The sequence below is a fragment of the Paramormyrops kingsleyae genome, chromosome 9 (genome assembly GCF_048594095.1).
Source record: "Paramormyrops kingsleyae isolate MSU_618 chromosome 9, PKINGS_0.4, whole genome shotgun sequence".
Classification (NCBI taxonomy): domain Eukaryota; kingdom Metazoa; phylum Chordata; class Actinopteri; order Osteoglossiformes; family Mormyridae; genus Paramormyrops; species Paramormyrops kingsleyae.
Genome location: NC_132805.1, coordinates 28376938 through 28398552, shown reverse-complemented (window position 1 = coordinate 28398552; position 21615 = coordinate 28376938). Strand labels below are relative to the sequence as shown.

The 21615-nt window shown below is 45.2% G+C and overlaps 1 protein-coding gene across 2 annotated transcripts; it reads right to left on the bottom strand.

The window, feature by feature from the left end:
* Positions 1 to 14173: 14173 nt before the first annotated feature.
* LOC111840944 (abhydrolase domain containing 5, lysophosphatidic acid acyltransferase) lies at positions 14174 to 21240 on the bottom strand. 2 transcript variants are annotated; one of them, XM_023806319.2, is made up of 8 exons: positions 21186 to 21238; positions 19555 to 19635; positions 17985 to 18070; positions 17502 to 17871; positions 16413 to 16567; positions 16214 to 16325; positions 15870 to 16056; positions 14174 to 15787 (listed from the first exon to the last, which is right to left on the bottom strand). In XM_023806319.2, exons 1-8 carry the CDS (start codon positions 21215 to 21217, stop codon positions 15698 to 15700), a joined length of 1113 nt encoding a protein of 370 aa, XP_023662087.1. In that variant the 5' UTR covers positions 21218 to 21238; the 3' UTR covers positions 14174 to 15697. The 2 variants fall into 2 exon arrangements, with proteins under 2 accessions (XP_023662087.1, XP_023662088.1); XM_023806320.2 differs by lacking the exon at positions 19555 to 19635 and having other exon boundaries at positions 21186 to 21240.
* Between the last annotated feature and the right edge of the window lie 375 nt (positions 21241 to 21615).

Sequence of the window (21615 nt, the reverse complement as noted above, 5' to 3'; positions counted from 1 at the left end):
GCCAATCGGGGCAGAATGAGGACCCTGCCTTTGGGACGGCGGCGGGATTGACGGGCTGCCGATATCCGAGAGGGCGTCCGAGGCTCAGGTACCACCGTCCTGGAACGCATCACAGATCGGCTTCCTGTGATCGCTGGCTGAACACATACGCAGCCCAAGCATATGGGAACCGTGAGGCTGGAACCTCAGAGTCCCAGTGTCTGCGCAGTGGAACACTTGGGTAAAACGTGCCGTTTGATCTAGGATAAACCCGGCAGCCCCCTCCCCCGCAGCATTACAGAGCTGTATTTATACAGCTATGCACTCACCACTGCGTCTTTGCTTCCTCGACGCGAGCTGGGAGCCTTGATGCTGCTATTTCTGATTTACACTGCAGCCCCTTTCTGGCCCAGAGGGAAGACTCATTGTAAAACAAAACGTCTAGCTGTCAAAAACTCCGCCTAGGTTAAAATGTGCACTGCTGAGCGCATGAATATTTAAATGATTTAAATTAGCTACTGTATATTACGACCCCATGCATAAAGCCGGGAGATCGCAGATTCACAGCGCTGATGCACAGTAACGCCGAGAACAAACGTTTCTAGTTTGATGCGCAATATTCTGTTTGGCCTCTAGAATGTTCCAGAAAATGAAACATCACATTTTACAATGAGATGGAATTATTATTAATATTTGACTATATTTATCAATCCATCCTTCCCCTACAAGCTTATTCAGTAGCAGGTTGCTGGTATCATAATAATTACATAATCAAATACATTTACAAAAATGAGATTCACATGTAACATAAAAACATGACATGAAATACTAATGTAGACCTAAAGGGAGCAGACGCTTATTATTTAATAATAAATGATTATTTATTTAGTGTATGCATTTATGTTATTACACGGCTAATGTTACTTGTGCATTTGGAGCCTCTGAGTGAGGCTTTGCCTTAAATGTCAAAAGAACCCCCCCCCCCCCCCCACACCTAGTTTAACTGCCTAGTCACTAATGAGTCACATTCTCTCCACAGGCGAACCAAATCTATGACATTTTCATAAATGTGTTTTTTTCTTGGCCTAAATATCATTATTTTCAAATTGATAGAGGGGCATTTATTATAAGGCTATATCTGCATCTGAAAATGATTCCCGCACGACACAGAGTGGCGTAAAAACGAGGCCACAGACTCCCAGCGTATTATGTTTGTGAAATGTATCCTTTGTGTTGGGGTTTGACTGGATAGCTTTCATCGATCCCACAGAAGAACGGAGTGTCATTATTGGTGGCTGGGATCTTTCAGGGGAAGATCACAAACGCCGGGCTTAAACTGCACAACACGCATTCATTATGTGGGAGCCTTCTTGGGCCCTGGCGGCACAAAGACCCATCTCACGGCCACTAACCTTGGGGGAGACACAATGGGCCCTGCGTCTGACCGGGTCAGACCAGCTCAGTGTGGCTGACTGATCGTTATTTTACAAGAGGAAGCGCTGTATTTTTGAGAAATGATGCCGTTATCGATTGTAAAAGCGGCAGGCAGGCCGGCAGAGCAGCCTCTGGGTTTTCACTCCAGTCGATGGAGCCGGGCCCCCCCCCCCCCCCCTCTGCTCCGTCTTATCTCTCCTCCTTTATTTCCATCCCTCGTGTTCCTTTGCACTTTTGTAATGTTCTGGAAAATTCTCTCCGCTCTGCTTACACTGAGTTTTGCTGACAGGCTTTACCACCGGAGCGGACCGTGAATGGGGTGACGACTGCTGCGTTATAATCTGTCATAATCCGTATTGTCAGGTGTTGTTTTTTTTAACGCCTCCTGACCCAGTCGTGCCAGTTTTCAATTCTCAACGCCAGTGTTTCCCAATCCGGTCCCTGGGGGACCCACGCCACACACGGTCCACGTTTTTGCTCTCTCCCAGCTCCTTGCCAGATAGTCCACATTTTCATAAATGTGTTTTTTTGCCCCATATATCATTTTCAAATTGATAGAGAGGTATTTAAAAGACACACACTTTCTGCGTGTCCCTGAGGACTGGGTTGGGAAGCACTGCTCTATGTTTTCGTATTCTATGCTCTTCTGTGAGATTCGTTACCCGAATGCATAGGGACTGAAACGTCTGTTTACCCATCCGTACTGGGCTCACCATGGTGGATTCTGTCAGACATTTTGATCAAAATCCTTTTTTTACTGCGGTTGTGGTACAACGTAGCCCACATGCTTTCTCAAGCAAAAGATGTTGCCGCAGACACAGATAGGTCTCACCACACAGTCACGCGTATGGACAGATCAAAGAGCCGTGCTCCATATGGATCACATGCTGCCTCTTACATGAGAGAGATCCCTACCAGTATGACAGGATCGCATCTTAATGTCTTTCCCGCCAACCCCTCCCAACGTGGGCTTCTGATCTCGGTCAGGAGGCCCCCCCTCGTCGGCACGGCCGGCCTCTCCCTCCCTCCCTCATTAATCCCGCCTCTTCCTGAAAATGCACATTTAAGCAGCATAATTGCATTTGGGAGACGACCCCGTGGGCGGCTAACAGGAAGCCGGCCCCGAGCAGCGGGCGGCGGAGGGGCTCTTAGCCTTAAATCGATCTCACATCTGGGGCTAATGCTGCTCCAGGCTGCTCCTGGCCGGAAGTATTAGTCCTATTAAGGCAGGGCTGGCAGACCTGCACGCTGATTTATTTAGGGGCGGCGGTGATGGAGGTGAATTCCTACCCCACCCCCCGAGCTGGAGGAATGGGCACAGGGCGGCAGCACCACCTCAGAGGTCAGCAGAATCCGAAGGGAGTGGGGGGGGGGGGAGTGGTAATTTACCCACTGATATTAATCCCAAATCTGTCCAGCATTTGTAAGGAGAGATTGGCTGCTGAAACAGGAAATGGGACCCATGTTCATATATGTGTGTGATGGAGTCATTATGCTTATTAGGCTTCTGATGCAATAATACCACGCAGAAATGGCACCATAAGCTGATTTTATTTATAAAGTGAATAATAATATTGATTTTATCGCAGTTTTATGGTGAAGTGGGAAGCATTTAAAAAGACAACAAAATAAATAATAAACTGGCATATAGGAAATATAGTCAAGTGAAAGTAAAACTGAAACAGGGAATTGTGGGACACTGGATGTAAAAAGATGCAAAAAATTATACAAATGATCCTTAATCTGCATGTCTTTGAATTGAATTGAATTGAATTGAATTTACTTTATTGTCATGCAGACCATACAGCAGGGAGCGCACAGCTGAATGAAACTGTGTTTCTACTGGATCGATGTATTCAGAGTGAAAATAAACAGTTAAGTATTCGTTTTTCCATGTTAAAGAAACCATGCGAGTTAGATACAGTACCAGCAAAAAGGAACAACTGTAACAGCAAAATAGAAGTGTGTTCATAGCCGAAACAGTCAGATAGGTGGCCCCGCCTCAATTCAGATTGTTATACCCTCAACTCAAAGCAAAGACAGGCAGTAGTGTAAGGAAATAAAGTGCAAGCTGAGGGAAAAGTGTGAGCGGGTGCAAGCTCGTGCGAGCCCTCACGTTCCCGGGGCGGAGGCCGCACCTCGGCACCATCTGACCAGTCAGCAAAACGAAATGGACACTGGGAGAGCAGCTGGAGGCGTCTGACAGCTGCACTGGCTCTGGCGACTCCGCCCACTGCCGCGTTCCGCAGCCAATCGGAATCTGCTGAATACAGGAGTCCATTTGCTTAATTAAACCGTGGGCTGATGTGCTGCCGATTTAAGGCGTTCTGCACAACTTCTCGGCCCACGGACCAAGTCAAAACCATAATTTCACGTAACATAAAGCATATATTATGTTTATTCTCCTGCATAATCCACAACAAGATACAGTTTGGGACCAGAGTCAATATGGAGTCTTTCCGCTGCATTAATTTATTACGGAATGAATGAGTACTTATCAGCCACAAGCTGAACCACCCTCAAATGCAGCAACTTCTTTCAAGTACAGTATGTTTAATCAGCATCAATTGTCTTGGTTCTTGTTTGATGTAACTCCTCATCTAACACAATGCATGTTTTCCTGTCACCATGACTACGGTCATGCTGTCTCCACAGTTAAGACATCCCACTCAAAAAAAAAAGTCTTTACATTCATTTTTCTTTAACGCAGTAACATGTCATTTAGGAAAGCAAACTATAGCAATTATAACACCAAGGCAATCAAAAATGTACTGAATTTGGAGATTTTGGGAAGTTCTGAGCAGATGGAGTGGTGGAATTTATTGGAAGCTGTCATTGTATCTCAGGTCTTCTTATGTCTTGACCTGTCTTAGTTTATGTAGAAATGTTTTTGGGATTTGTGCTTCTCTCGTGAAAAATAAATAGCCTCCTCTCCATTTGTCTTAAATGTCAATGCTATGATATTCTGCAATTTCATTTTTTTTTTTTTGACCGAGACACCATATGTACAGCTGACAAACCAGGGAACACCATTCTGTGTGATTCCTGCCTCATCTTGGAATACCATTCTGCTTGATTCTTTCCTCATCTTGGAATTAGCATAGCTCTTGGAAAATCATTCCTCTTGGAATACCACTCCGTGTGATTCTTTCCTCACCTTGAAGCAGCATTCCACTTGGAATGTCATTCCACTTGGAATACCATTCCGCACGACTCCTTTCTCAGCCTGGAATATGATTCTATTTGGAATACCGTTCCTCGTGATTCTTTCCTCAGTTTGGAATACAGCTCTGCTTGGACCTCCCTTTCCATGAGCTTCTTTACTTGGCCTGGAGTACCATTCCATGTGTTTCCTCAGACTTTGGCAGCGTGATTGATTAAATCACCTTAAACTACCATGTGTGCCAAAGCACCACTCAGTCTAATTGGAAGCCCAAGCACTGATCCCACAATCAGAATCGTGTGAATATCAGTGAGTCATAAATCTCTTATAAAGTAGCACTAATGCCAAAAACATGCAAAATTCAATAGACTGTGAACATTGTTACACTGATGTAAACATTTTCATTTTTCGGTCAGGCCTTTTCACCAGCAGTCTGATATTCCGCCAGTAACTTATCATACAGTTAAAAACCATGTTAGCCAATAGCATCCTTAGCAGAGACCTTTATCTGTACATTTGGTAAAGTGGTAACCTAGTTTACTTTCAGAAAGTAAGTATGTCACTCGGTGGTGCCTCCCCGGGACAGGAGGGGACCTGAGAGTCGCATTATGGAGCCGCTGAATGAGGCTACGGGTGTGCTGCTGTTTCAGGTTATCCCGTTTCCCAATTTTGCTGTAATTACCCCAGTAATACAACCTTACCAGTAATAAACCAATGTGCTTCACCAAAGTGTTTTGAAGAGCTTGCGTTTAATAATAGTTTATGTGCCTTTCATAAATATTCGGCTTTAGCAATAAATATCTGGACTCTAACGAGCAGGACAACTGCAGTACTGTTTCTGGAACAACAATCTTCAGCGTTTCAGACCCAAACTAGTCTGACCAACACAGGACACCAGAGACACAGCAATCAGATGAATAGAGAGGTAGAAATAAACTGTCGGGCCTGGATGCATGTAAACAAATCAAACACCTCAAGGCTGCAGGGCCTGTTTCCGCGACACGACGGCGTTTGGGGGAGAGAGATGCCTCCCACCAGCCTACAATGCCAATAGGACACGACTTAGTCTGAAATATTATTCGCCCTGAAATAGTATCACTGAGAAACCAGAGGAGAGATGGGAAGGCCTGGGTCTGTGTGTGTGTGAAGAGAGAGAAAGGGGGGAGGGGGGATGGGAGAGGGTGTGAGAGCTAGGGGGGGGATGGGAGTCGGGGTGAGAGAGAGTGAGAGAGAGAAAGGGGGAGGAATGGGAGAGAGTGTGAGAGAGAGTGAGAGAGGCGGGGTGGGGGAATGGGAGAGGGAGTGAGAGAGAGTGGGAGAGGCGGGGTGGGGGAATGGGAGAGGGAGTGAGAGAGAGTGAGAGAGAGAGTTCTCCCCCATCCACCTGGCACCTCCTTGAGACAGACCTCTGAGCAAGCTGAAATTTGTCAGTTTTATCAGAATGTTTAAATTGTTTGAAATCGCTGAAAGGCAGCATGCCATGAATTATTTTGATTTTTGGCTATCTAATGCCGGTGTTTGAGTTTTTTAATAAGAGCTTGGCACAGTTTAACAACGAAGAAACGTTTTGCTGAGCTCTCCATTCCCCATGATAAATAAAAATCCTGTCAGTTTATTTTTTTTTGATTCTTACTTTGAAAGGCTGAAGTTGTCAGAAATGTGCACAATTATTTGCTGTTACTACACTCTTAGGGTGTTGACAGTTACCTAGACATGCAGTGAACAGCTTGTATCTCAATTCTGGCCTGTTACCTCAACTCTACAGGAATCATCTACCACGATCCTTTGAAAAGGCAGGATCACCTTGGAGTGGAAAAAGAAATACGACAAAACACGGAATCATACCCTGTTGGTTTCGATTTGTATGCTGCGTGCTCACCTATAAACTCCCTCAGGCGGGCAGTTTTTTGCAGTGTCATGGTCTGAATTTCCGGCTCGGAAAGGACAGTCAGCCACTCTCCGGGAGGTTACGGACAGATGGAAGGGGTGACACAGCCACCGTAGATAGCAGTGGGATCACTGGGGCTGACCATGACCACCTCAGGAATCACCTCATTTACTCAGAATAGCATCTGCTGTTCCAGAAATCCCTCTGAACAAAAATACCTGTCGTAACTGGTTATTGTCTTCAGGGAACAGACCAAAAATGCAGTAAGGCTTTTTAAGATCCTTCTCCTGTACATTAAGATATTACTCATAATTATGAATCATGGGCTGAATATGCATTAATTATACATTTTGGTTATCGAAGATGAGTCAAAGTCAGCCTATGGTTTTGGACACACATGGACTGTGTACTAAAACAGCTTGTTCCCATAGGGTCTTGTGCTTTCGTTCTCAAATGGCAAGAATTTCTGTAGAGGGATTTCAGTATATGCCGTTTAATCACTAGTCAACTTTTTAAGAAAGTAAGAACAACGTTTATGTATCATTTAGCTTGCTGTTCTAATGTTTGGATTACCTGACATGTTGCAGATAGCATAAAAATCAATTACCTCTCACAACCACAGACCTACTTCTTAAATTGGCTTATCTCTCTAACAAGCCAGTGAAACATCTAAAATTGAAGACCAGTCAAATTAAGGAGTATTCAGCACTGTCACATTAATGTGCAGAACCTCTTTGAGAAAGCAAAGCAAAAACAATCGGAAGCATCGCTTTCTATTAGCATAGCTTTCCATTACCTTCACCTGTCGTTAGCATCGCCATCAATTAGCATTACCTTCCGTTAGCATCATCTTCCGTTAGCATCACCTTCTGTTAGCATGGCCTTCCACTAGAATAGCCTTGTATTAGCATCTCCTTCCTTTAGCATCACCTTCCATTAGCATGGCCTTCAATCACCTTCACCTTCCATTAGCATGGTCTTCCATCATCTTCACCTCCCATTAGCATCTCCTTCCTTTAGCATCACCTTCTATTAGCATGGCCTTCCTTCATCTTCACCTTCCATTAGCATCTCCTTCCTTTAGCATCACCTTCTGTTAGCATGTCCTTCCATTACAATCACATTCCTTTAACAACGCCTTCCATTAGCATCACCTTCTGCTACAATGGCCTTTCATTACCTTTACCTTCAGTTAGCATGGTCTTCCATTAGTACAGACGCTCCTCTACTTATGAATGAGTTACGTTCCAAATGGCCGTTCGCAACTTGAAATCGTTATTCAACATCATTTTAACCTCCATGGATTAAAAAGAACTAGGATTCTGGGAGAACGAACGCTACGCTGCTGCGCGGAGGAGTAGCGGCCAGAAGTGGTACTAGGCAGAAAAAAAATTGATGTTGCGGACAGGAAACGGGAGCCCAGTGAACACAATTTCACAGCTCTTCGTTCGTATGTCTGAAAGTTCGTAAGTTGAACGTTCACAAGTGAGAGGAGCGTCTGTATTGCCTTCCTTTAGCTTAGCCTTCCACTGGCACCATTTTTTCTTTTATTGACCTCCACTGAAATTAAGTGCATATAAATTGGTGGGTTACTGTAACACCTGCAGGAGTTTACCTGTTCAGTATCTGACCTGATAGAGTACTGGTTACCAAAGGGGTCAGACTCCTCAAAAGCCATGATTCGGGATGCAAGCATTTCGGGGACTTAATGAACACTTCAGAATTTTAGAGGTTCTTTTTTCCATATGTCATCACTTTGGACTCTGACGGTGTGCCACGCACTGGATTTAATGGTCCCCTATTTGTTGTTCGCTATTTTATTTCTCTTTAGAAGTATCTTTTCCTCGATATATCTTCAGTTTCTCCAGGCTGACCAGAGTTGTATTATCGTAGTTAAATGGTTTTTCTTTAACTAAAACTAATTATACTCAATGTAACGGCTGTATCATCTTGCATAGTGCCCAAGCTGGTACTGTGACTTTAATCTAGAAAAGCATGCCCCGTAGGGGGGGGGATTATGAGATTCTGCATTGTAGTTAAGCAGACAAGACTCCATTCAGTCATTGTTAACAACTGCTTATCCAGTTAGGGACTGTTGGTCTGGAGCCCAATCATGAGAAATGTGGGGTATGAACTAGAGAACTCGGATCAGGGTCAGATACCAGCCCCCCGCAGTGCGTGCGCTGTCACATGCTGTCGGCCCACATTACCCTGAGCTGCACTTTTCTGGGCTGCGAGCAGAACGCAAAGCAGACTGAGGGGTCTCCATTCAGCCCTGGCGATGTGCTGATGATGGCTCTCACTCACCATGTGGTGGCGCCATGCTACTATGCATTTACTATTGTGATACAATTTCATCAACAAATTTATTTAATGGGTGCCCTCAGACTAGTGGAGATTCTCTGTCTTTGCATTGTTTCACATGCCGACGCCACAACGATGGGACTTGTCGCAATGCGATACGACGGAGGCGGCGGTAATTTCCTGCTCTGCTGTGTTTCTGGGCTCCCCCCCGCCTGCCGGCAGGCTCGGCACAGGAGCGCCTGCATTTTATAAATTAGATCTAATATAGGAGGTCTGGTATCCTAGCAACCCCCCAGAAGTCGGTCTGCCCAGGGGTCTGAGGAGGCCGCCTCCCTGGCCTTCTGTCATGATTACCCAGACTGCACTCTGTGTCACCCTCCATCACTCTCTCTTTACCCAGACTGCACTCTGTGTCACCCTCCATCACTCTCTCTTTACCCAGACTGCACTCTGTGTCACCCTCCATCACTCTCTCTTTACCCAGACTGCACTCTGTGTCACCCTCCATCACTCTCTCTTTACCCAGACTGCACTCTGTGTCACCCTCCATCACTCTCTCTTTACCCAGACTGCACTCTGTGTCACCCTCCATCACTCTCTCGTTCTTTACCCAGACTGCACTCTGTGTCACCCTCCATCACTCTCTCTTTACCCAGACTGCACTCTGTGTCACCCTACATCACTTTCTCATTACCCAGACTATACATCATGTCACCATCCATCACTCTCTTTACCCAGACTGCACTCCATGTCACCCTCCATCAGTCTCTTTACTCAGACTGCACTCTGCATCACCCTCCATCACTCTCACTCTTTACCCAGACTGCTCTCCACATCACCCTCCATAACTTGTAAATTCTAATATTCCCTCTTGCCTCTGTTTCTATCTGTGAAATGGTGGAGGACAGAGTTGAAAGTATTCAGGGGGAGGACACTTGGTGATTTGAGCACTATTAAAGCATTTCCTTATAAATCCGAGCATCATGCTTCCCCAAACTGCATTTTATCTTGCAGCTGTAAATTTTATCGCAATATTGGAGGTACTGTAGAAACTCAAATTTGAGACCTTTAACCTGCAGGGTGACGAGTTCTCCTCAACTGAAAAAAACCATGAATGGTTTAATGCTCTATATTGATATGTAATATGAAATGTATGACAAAAGCTACACATACAGAAAAAGCAGAGCCTGATCACCTTTGGAGACACATATACAGATAACTGTGTGTTTGTATCCCGGTACATTTTAAATAGCTAAAACGGTTTAGGCTTCGTGGGTAATTCCTGTGGTGACTGATCAGTCTGTGCACTTTTGCTGTAATCGTCCATCGATCATGCACTTGAGCACAGACTTCATTCATCAAAATGCTAACAGCGTGTCGATATGTGGAGAGTACTGCATGTTTTTGTTTCCTGATAGTGAGCGGAGTGCTTAGCTTACGCTAATGCCCCTTTAGTGCTTAGACAGTGCGGCCCACATATAGGGCTTCGCAGCCTTAAATCACGGACCCTCAAATGAGGACAGGTCAGTGTTACGAACCTCCTACCACTTAATGCATGATCACATACTTGAGCCCTTGTTTGGGGTCAGGGGGCTTCAATAGTTTTCCCTTTGGGTTAACCTGATGATTATATCGACATTTTGTCAGTTTATGATACGTTTCTGCTGACCCCGAGAATTCTCATACCCCATCTTATTAATGTTCTGTCCTAGAGAACCGAAGCTGAAGGAAGAGACAGAGCCACATATCAGATACTGAAATGAACGATATGTCTATAAACGCCATTTTGAAAGCGCTACCATATGGTAACATGAGACTGTAAGATGTTGCTGCAGTCATAATAGACATCAAGGTTTGTAATCTGCTCCTCATATCGCCTGCTGAGTGTTAGCAGATCCTTCGCTGGGTCCTGGTACGGCCCACTGGCCCACGGGTCGAGGGAACAATAGGCGCTAGTGTGTGGGTTCAGCTGGGGTCTTTGGGATTGATGAGGCCGACTGACCTGGAAAAACCTCATCATGTCTGTTAACCACTTACTGTCAGCCACAGATCTTTTGTGAGCTTTAGTTCTAAAAAAAGCGCATATATAACAGTTCTGAACTCAGTGGGATGCTCTAGAGGGCAGGAATGGATCTGCTTTGGTCACCGAGGTGTGGAACCTTCTAACTTCAGCTGGTCCATTCCATGATTTGCGGAATTAACAGATACAGCAACAAATGTAGTAATTGCTTGAGATAAAAGATCACAATTCATTAATGATGAATGAATATAAGTATGTAACTATGACATAGTTTGTGGTTAATTAATGCATAAGTAATATCATAATACTGTATTTGTGCCCCTTCAAGTAGAGTTTTACCAAAAACAATTTTATGCTGAGTCAGCCCTTCTTGTGATATTTATGGTGGCTTATGATAACATCAGTTTAACATTTCTAATGAAAACAAAATAATCACATAAAAGGACGAAAGGCTGAAAGAACAGACATAAAACTAAACTTTTATAACAGGTTTGTCCAAAATATACATTTCCTCACAACATCCTTAAAGGATTATTTCTTGTATTAGGTTACCATTTCTCAACTTTACCTACTTTTAATTTTGAAACTGAAATGTATTAATATTATTATTTTACGAATTCCTGCACATCCCTGCCTGGTGCCCTGTGCTGCTTGGGACAGGCTGCAGACCCCCCTCAGCCTTTTAGAGGACACATCCCTGCCTGGTGCCCTGTGCTGCCTGTTACAGGCTGCAGACCCCCCTCAGCCTTTTAGAGGACACATCCCTGCCTGGTGCCCTGTGCTGCCTGTTACAGGCTGCAGACCCCCCTCAGCCTTTTAGAGGACACATCCCTGCCTGGTGCCCTGTGCTGCCTGTTACAGGCTGCAGACCCCCCTCAGCCTTTTAGAGGACACATCCCTGCCTGGTGCCCTGTGCTGCCTGTTACAGGCTGCAGACCCCCCTCAGCCTTTTAGAGGACACATCCCTGCCTGGTGCCCTGTGCTGCTTGGGACAGGCTGCAGACCCCCCTCAGCCTTTTAGAGGACACATCCCTGCCTGGTGCCCTGTGCTGCCTGTTACAGGCTGCAGACCCCCCTCAGCCTTTTAGAGTACACATCCCTGCCTGGTGCCCTGTGCTGCCTGTTACAGGCTGCAGACCCCCCTCAGCCTTTTAGAGGACACATCCCTGCCTGGTGCCCTGTGCTGCCTGTTACAGGCTGCAGACCCCCCTCAGCCTTTTAGAGGACACATCCCTGCCTGGTGCCCTGTGCTGCCTGTTACAGGCTGCAGACCCCCCTCAGCCTTTTAGAGGACACATCCCTGCCTGGTGCCCTGTGCTGCCTGTTACAGGCTGCAGACCCCCCTCAGCCTTTTAGAGGACACATCCCTGCCTGGTGCCCTGTGCTGCTTGGGACAGGCTGCAGACCCCCCTCAGCCTTTTAGAGGACACATCCCTGCCTGGTGCCCTGTGCTGCCTGTTACAGGCTGCAGACCCCCCTCAGCCTTTTAGAGGACACATCCCTGCCTGGTGCCCTGTGCTGCCTGGGAGAGGCTGCAGACCCCCCTCAGTCTTTGAGAGGACACATCCCTGCCTGGTGCCCTGTGCTGCCTGGGACAGGCTGCAGACCCCCCTCAGCCTTTTAGAGGACACATCCCTGCCTGGTGCCCTGTGCTGCCTGGGAGAGGCTGCAGACCCCCCTCAGTCTTTGAGAGGACACATCCCTGCCTGGTGCCCTGTGCTGCCTGGGACAGGCTGCAGACCCCCCTCAGCCTTTTAGAGGACACATCCCTGCCTGGTGCCCTGTGCTGCCTGGGACAGGCTGCAGACCCCCCTCAGCCTTTGAGAGGACACATTACTGCACATCCAGGCTGTAAGAAAATCACATCTGTACACAGAAATGGGAAATTCTGCAGCAGTTTTCAAATAATAGGTGCATCATTGTGAATTACAGTAAGACATACTTTAAAAATGCCAAAACCAAATATTAGATTTGTAGATTATAGCAAGGCATGTGTAAATTTACCATTTAAACCTGAATTTATCGGTTATGCATTCTGATGATTATGGTGTGTAGGTGTCCGTGTTGAGGAATCTGGGAAGGCTGTCATTCCCAGCATGTATGGCATGTGCCTGCTGACAGTGAGCGCAGCACACACAAAGCTAAATTTCTGAGACCTGCAGAGAGTTTTCCGGGGGGGGGGGGGGCTTGTGCCCTGTGCCCCATATCGCTGGCTGAGCTCCGTCTGCATGGCTCAGTATGAGGCACCGCGGCATCAGTTTCAGTTTCCGGTCCGACTGTCAAAGACTTAAAGGAATCTCTTGGCTGCTGTCCATGTTGAGGGATTTGTATGATGTTGCCAATAATAATTTCCAAGACTGTAGCCATGGAGTCAACAGTGGGGGGGCGGGGGGGGGGGGTCAAGGCCATAATTATAATATATATTGAGGGGGGAAGACATTGTGAGCACATCTGAATATTTGGGGGGACGTGTCCCCCAGTATATATTATAATTACGACCTTGATAATTTTATCAGAAAATTCCATATTAATATACTCGTAATATTAAATCTGAAATTTGGTCATAGAGAACAGAAACATTACATAAATTTTGCTTGGATCTACATTGACAATTCAGTAACAATGCCTTATATGAAATGTTTGCAGTATTTCCGTTTATTTGTACAAGACAGCATGACTTAACACTCCGCTAAAGTGAAAACATAACCTTGATAAGAGCCTTTTAGTGAACTCGGCATCTGCCGTTTTTTCCCCTTGCCTGACAGACGAATCTCTCCTGGCGTGAGTCTCGTGCCCCCTCGTGGCTATAAAGTGTTACTGCAGTTTCGAGCATATCGATCATCTTTGAGGAAACCTTCGTAGAGATGTTTTACTTCACCTGCTATCAACAATTGTCTTCGGATGTGACACATTTAAAATTCGAAGGCTGATATCAAAATAAGGCCAAGGTAACCACATTATCAAGATTATGCTCAAGACCCTAACAGCAATCACAAATACTGTCATGCTGAAATGGCTTTCCAATACAAGGATCAGTACTGAAGATGTGATACACTGATGCAAGGAGAGGAAAATATTAAAGGAAAACTGCATGCTGCAGACCCCTATTCTGTCTAGCTACCCAGAATATCCCCATCTGTTTGTGTCAGCAGGCTGTGAGTTGCAGATGGGGGAAATGTCAAAGAGCTGTGAAAGAAAATTGGCCAACATTTCACCTTTGCCTCAGTGGAGTGGTACATCCCCATCACGCCCCACACTGCCGCTCCCTCCCCTAGCTCCATTTACACTGCAAAACAGTGTAAATGTCTTTTGCTATTTAAAATGCACTAAACTCTTAAACCTGCATTATAGATCCCATCCATCCATCTCATTGAAATGCAGAACAGAGGTGCAGAACATTTTAATATGAAATATTTACAGGATTGTGACATTCTCACATTTGCATGGTTGAACAGTAACATATCACTAACCTGAGCATCAACGACAAGAGAACAAACTTCTCAGGAAGCTGGAGGAATCGCAAATTCCCCTCCTTTGCAAAATCATCACATCGCTTGGCTCTGAACGTTTTGTTCCAAAGGTGAAGTATGCTGTGGAAACTTAGCTGTTATGTCATTCCAAACTCAGCTGTTTATAAAGGTGTGAAAAAAAAGTTCCTGTTGCATTTTTCAAGAAGTTATACTTGCATACTTGAGGTAGAATCGAGAAAGAGAACAGATTAGCAGACGTGACCGACGTGAGCAGTGTGCTTTTGTTGTATCAGATGGACAATCCATGTGAAACAACATATAACATTATCTGTAAAATCTCTGTGCAATAGTTTCCAAGACGGAATGGCTTATTGCAGTTAGGCATTAATGACTGATCTCAGCATAGCTCTTTCCAGTTATAAACTTCCATAGCTTGAGACACTTTACATAATAGATTAAATAAATATCTAGAAATTTGACACATGAATAAAAATCCTAGATTTAGACTTGCAAGGCTCCACAAGTACACAAACAGATTCTGTGCAGAACATTTCCTCTCTACAAATGTAAATGTTGAGATAACAGGGGAAAATCCTCTCCATCTGGCAATTTCTACATCCTAGAGAAATGGATAGGCACCGTCAGACCAAAATACAAGCTTGCCATTTGGGGTTTACATTCATGGTGCTGTGTTAAGGTCTGGTAACGATCTAGCCTGAAATATCTAGCTGGAAATGCAGCGCCAGGATGAGTTCAGCCCCTGACAGCCGGCAATCTACACAAGATGAACGGCAGTTGCTGAAGTGATGTCGGAGGTAAATGTGCAGCAATTACAAATCTGTCAAGATGCTATTTAATTATAAACAGAACAGGAACTTCCAGAAGGTTGCAGCACAAGAAAGAGGGGCAGTAACAAAAACAGCAGAAGAAAAAGCCTGATAAAAATGTTGCGCATAAAATGTGTATTACAAACGCATGCGACGTTGCAGAGAAGCCTTAACTATTCAGCAACTTACCAAACCAGAGGATAACTCATCAACCATGGATCTGCAGTGACCCAGAGAATATTATTGGGAATTGCAGCCAATTCACATGTTCAAATAAAATTACATTTCACTGCCAAACTAAACTACATAACCCATTATTCAGTCTGTGCTGGGTTAATGATTTTTCTCTATTTAGAAGAAACTTGAAGGTAAATAACCAAATTTGATTAATTGGCCTTCGAAAACAGCCATTTTGCAGAAGCCGAGCTCAGAGATTCAGTGAGAAAAATTTTAAAAATCATAAAAATATCATTCTAGTTGTGACAAGGTAACTGTGTTTCCAGTAAGGCCTTGAGAGAAAAAATGCATCAGCAGCATGGTATAAACAGCAACGGGGCCTGCCTCAGACTCAGCCCCTGAACCGGGGTCCCAGGTCGAGCCGCTGAGCCTCGCTCAGTCCACGGTGTCGCAGATCTGCAGGACCCTCTGGTTGAAGTCCTCTGATTGGTCAGCGTACACGTAGTGGCCAGCTCCGCGAATGGCCTGAGGGAAGGGAGTGGGGTCAGAGGGGGACGCTCACCTCAGCTCATTGGGTCATTCAGCGAGCATGGGGCGTCAAACTCACGATGGTCTCCACATAGGAGTTGGGCCTCAGTTCCTTGATCAGGGTGCCAGTGTTGCCTTCGATGCTGGAGCGGGAGCCGTAGAGGACGGTGATGGGGATGTCCCGCCTGATGAGGCCGACCCGCTGGCCCATGGGCCTCTGTGCCCAGCAGTACGGAATCGTCATGTTCCGGAAGGCGCTCTCCCCGCTGGAAGGGAAAAACACCTTTCGCTGACTGCAAACAGTTCCCCATACGATGACCAAGTGAAACGGTCATGATATCACTTTAAAAGGCACACTATTAGACTAACAGTCTATATGCTACCCCTTCACTACAGCTTCACAGGAAGTGGGGGGAGGCTGACCTTGGGGTCTGGACGTTCAGGTGGTAGATGTACTCCGTGACGGTGTTGTCGTCGAACATGGAGGAGAATTTCTTCTTAAAATCCGGTCTGAGTGTCTGTACCAGTGTGGGCCCTGGGCATCAATAACGGACACTGAGACATTACATGCTGCCTGAGAGCAGGTAGCGATCCACACGCGTCACCGGCCACGCGCTGTTACCGAGGGGTCCCGCCAATCTCAGGCCTGCAAGTGGGTTGAAGGGGCTCAGCATGGCCCCAAGTGCCCTGATCCACACAGGCATGGGCCGGTCCTGCTCCGGCGGTTCGGGCCTCTCTGGAAAACCCCAAGGCTCAACGAGTATGAGGTGCTTCACCCTGCAGGGCAGAGAGCAGCATGGAGGGACGACTAAGTTACTCATCTCTGCCGCTGATCTTTCAGCTTAGCTACTCATCCCTGCCGCTGATCCATCAGCTTGGCTACTCATCCCTGTCACTAATCCATCAGCTTGGCTACTCATACCTGCCACTGGTCCATCAGCTTGGCTACTCATCCCTGCCGCTGATCCATAAAATGAACTACTCATTCCGGCTGATGATTCTTGAAATTAGCCACTCATCTCTGCCACTGATGCAAACTAGCTATTCATTCCTGCCACAAATCCATCAACTTAGCTACTCACCCTTGCCTCTGATCAACTGAGCTATTCATCCCTGAAATGCTCTTTTTACCCTTTAAAATCCCACTGGCCAGTTTTCAGAATCAGAATCATTATTGCCACACAACCAAGGCCAGTGGGAATTATTGTTAGCACAGTTCACAACTGTTACAGACGTGGCAAATACAGACATAGAATAAATGCATGACATGGGATACGAAATGTAGTGGGAAAATGCAAGGTATAATAAATTCAGTGGATTGTGCAAAGTGAAGTGGTGCAATGCTTAAAGTTGACAGAGGTACAATACAGACAACATACATCCATACAAATAATGCATAACGTACAACACATTAAATGGTAATTTTAATGTGTGGACAGATTGTCAGGGATTTGTGCTGTAAACATTTAAATGGTACAAATGTTGCATTGCTGTTTGATTACAAATTTAATTTGAGTAACTGTTAACTGTCGCACTAAATCCTTGTGACCATGGTTACCCTAATATATATAAATAAGCAAATCTAGGAACTGAAAATCTGTTCCAGTGCAGCAGATCAGATCTACAAGTTCTGCAGCCTTGGTTTCATAAATACAAGCATTCATTCCATTGGTATGTGCCACTCCGTAACCAGCCATGGGGCGGTGCGTACCTGCTCGGGTACCTCAGCGAGTACGCTGCTGTCAAATAGCCACCCAGATTGTGTCCAAGCATGATCATGGCCTCCAGTCCCACTCTGGCCCTCCATTCCTCTATGGACTCAACAAACTGGTCTTCAGCTTCGCGGGCATCCGTGCTGAAGTGTGGCCTACTGCTCTGGCCAAAGCCCAGTAGGTCAAAGGCGTAGAGAGGCCTGTGCTCAGACAGGACGTCCACGTTGAGGGCCCAGAGGCCCACGCCGCCCCCAAAGCCATGCAGGAGCACCAGCGGCGTCTTCTCCACGCTCCCATTAAACACCAGTGTCCAGATCCTGTTCCCGTTGGATATTTGCACGTATTGTTTGGAGAACTTTCTAGATATTGCTAGAATTAGAGAAAGGAGGCATGACCACACAAAGCCATTCGAGAAGGAATCCTCATGTCAGACATGCTGCGAGAAGTCTGACGTCATGCGGAGGGAAGGAGCATGAACTTACACCGAAGCATCTTCTCCTCCGCTACCTTCAGCAGGGTGAGGGAGGTTGGGCACCATGATGGAAGCCAGCTGGTTATCCACCAGGACCTACAAAGATACATCAGGTCCCAGTCAAGAGATTCAAGACCACTGTTTATACCCTTAACCGGGATGCAACTAGAGCATATGACTGAGAATGATGTCATTAAAAGACAGTGGGCTGTTTTTATATACAGGTATGTCCACATCTTTGCACAATACTTCACATGACCACACACACGCATGTTTCTTAACTACATTCAATTCAATGCAGTTAAAGAATTCTAACAACATTCTGACAAAATCCAAACAAATGAAGATTTTGATAGCTTTAATAGAACCTTTTTACTGAGTATAATATTCCCGTGTGACTGTCATCATGAGGACCCTCCATGCATTTTCCATCTCCCGCATGGACACTCTCCCTCCTGTTGCTATTTGCTCTACTTTCTAACTCCTGCCAGCTGGGTGCACGGTCGCGGGATCTTAGCGGCCGCCTTCAGTGTTTGCTCAGTTGTGCCCGGAGCCAAAATATCCTTTTGAGTCAAACCGCATGTTTATGCACTTATGTACAAATGCCAAAAGCTATATGCAAGCAGTTTCTCCAGAACGATAAATGACTGACCTTGACTGGACTCAATAAGATTCATTAAGATGCATATTTTGATTAATGGGTACAAGAATTAAGACTTTTGCAGTTCTATATCTTGGCTCACTAGGCTTGATGGAAAGGACCTGTGCATTAAAAGAGGGAATTAAAAATAGACTGTATTTTTGGGAGACTTTATATCATACACACTCACAGCTGACGGCGGCTGTCTGAACTCCCGCTAAACACGCTGTTTTAATGGGCACATTTCAGGACTACTGGTGGCCATCAGGAGATATGAGGTGGCATAGTGTAACTGACTGGGAGTAAAAGCCGACCAGAGCAGCTCAGCTCAGGGTGTTTACTGCACCGGCGGCTCTGGAGGACGCAGGATACAGATCCAGCAGCAGACGTGATCTCATCACATTCTGCAGGGCTTGGTACCTAATTCTGTCCTGTAAGTGTTCATCTCAAAACCAGAAACGCCGCAGCCCAGTCTAAATAGAGGAGAAAATCAAATAACTGCTAAATAACTCAAGTGTTAGCCCGCATGAATCACGTGCTGATTTCAATGTGCCTTTTGAGGGTATGCTTGTGATAAAAAAGCAGTTGTGCAACAGTCTTTTGAAATGTGCTTCAGAAAACCACTCCTTTCAATCTTTAGTCAGAGTTTCTGTTCTCCTTGTGGGGAAAAGCACACTGATATGAAGGTCATATCAGCCATTCTCCTCAAACCACTCCAAAGCTCCGATATTTTTTTGCAGTGTATTTTCAGGGGTGATTTAAATTAGGCAAAGTGCTGTACACATCTGCGGGCTCCATCAGTCTGCATTTACGACCATGATTAGCCGGGACCAGAGACAGCATGCGATGTTCTAAAATCCAAGCTGATTGCGTTTATTCTTGCAGCCACTAGAAAGCGTCAATCCCTGCAAATACTGACACCGAGTGCTGATTCTGTTACCTGGCTGTCAGCTCCAGGAACCTCAAGAATTTGCAGAACAGATTGTGAGTAGGGAGGCGGATCAGTAACCGGTGAATGACTCTAAGGCAAAGAATAGACCGTTATAACATAAAAGGAATAATATATGCATGGGGCGCCAAGTGTCAAGCGCTCATTTCCATGCATTTTTAGCATTGACGACATTAAGGAATGCCTTGCTGCATTTGTCCACAGGAAGACAAACTGCAGTTGCATTTTGTCCACGAAAGCATAAAGACTTCATATTTCGCGCACAAAAATCAAAATGAATGTTTAATTTTGTCCACAGAATTGATATCAGCGCCTTGTATTTTATGGACAGAAGGTTGTATTTGCTTTCATAGATGAAAAGAAATTAATTTCGTTCACAAAATGCATTTTGTCGACTAAATTCATGTTGTGATAAAATGCATTTCCTGAATGAAAGAAAGATATATTGTTAACGAAGTGTATTTCCGGAGTGAAATAAAGTCGTTTTGTGAACAATTTTTGTTTTGTGAGTGATAGGAATTCATTTTGTGGAGGAAATGTATGTCCTGAATGATACACGGGAAATTCATTCTGTGGAATCACGCAGTACTTTTGTGGAACGGGGAAATGCATTCTGTCTTTTGCTGAGTCACGAAAGGAAAGTGGGGGGTGCGCCCGTGGGAGGGAGGGGGAGGAGTAGCACCATCCAATGACCAGAAGGAATTTCAGATACGTTCAGCCATCTGTCCACGAAATGCAAGGTGCTTATATCAATTGTGTGTCAGAATGAAACATTGTTTTTGATTTCTGTGTACGAAAGAATGTTAAGTCTTAATGCTTTCCGTGGGAAAAAAATGCATCAAAGCATTACTTGATTTCGCAAGTAATGCTTTTATGGCACAGAATGTATTTGAGCGAAAATGAGCGCTTGACACTTGGCGTCCCATAAATATGTTAAACTAATAGAAATCTGAGACATGCTTTATGGATGTTAAACATATATGACATGCATCATTATTACTGTTTATTCTGCAAGACAGCCACTAAAGCGAAAGCTGTTAATGGAATATTACCTAACAGGTGCTATCACTGTCAAAACCCTTTCACATATATCCATCCATCCATCATCCCTAACCAGTTATCAAATATTCACATATGATAACTCCAGTATAAATAAAAAACGAGAATTAAAAACACTTTACCATATTCTAACATTTCATACATCACATTTTTTTCTGACATGTAACGGAATGTAAATTTTAAGTGAGAACCCAAACTCATCCATATTGCTGATGGCCACAAATGAGCACTTTTTTTTTTGTCGTCAGAGGACCCTTATTCAAATACGGATAAATGTACAAACGTTGACATTATCCATCAATAAATTTTATTTTTAAAAAAACAACCAACTGTAATTTAAGCAAGTGTCATGTTAATGTTTTAATCTGTATACTAACCGATCAGCGCGCCCTACATTACACTGAGCTGTCATTGGTCACATTTAAGGTAGTTACTCTCAGTTTGGGACGGGACGCCCGTGACAGCTCTTCCAGAGTTTTAATTGCACATGACAAGAGGCAGTCAGACAAGTTAAGACGGCGGCCAGCCGGCGAGATAGCTGCCGCCGATAGGAAAGCACTCACCCTCTCTCCTGTAACTCTGTCTCCTCGGCCATCTTACCGCGACGCGGCGCCGGACCACGACGTCATCGCGGCCGAAGAAGCCCATTGGAAGGGGCGTAGCGCTTGGGCCCGGAGCTCTACAGCGATTGGCCGAATAGTAGCGTCGGCCGATGCCATTCGGAGGTGGCGAGGGGCGTCGGAAAGTGCCGAAACGTGAAAGATCCACCAAATGTGTACGGATGAAGTCTATATGGCGTCTATAAAGTCGCATAAAAATGGTTCGTTCAGCCCATACCCAATGGCGAGATTTTCACCTGTGAAAATCTGAGGATGTTGACTGTGTATGTGTGTGTGTGTGTGTGTGTGTGTGTGTGTGTATGTGGATTATGTTTATATTACATTGTGGGGACCAAATGTTATTTTGACGTTGCAGGGACAATTTTTTAGGTCC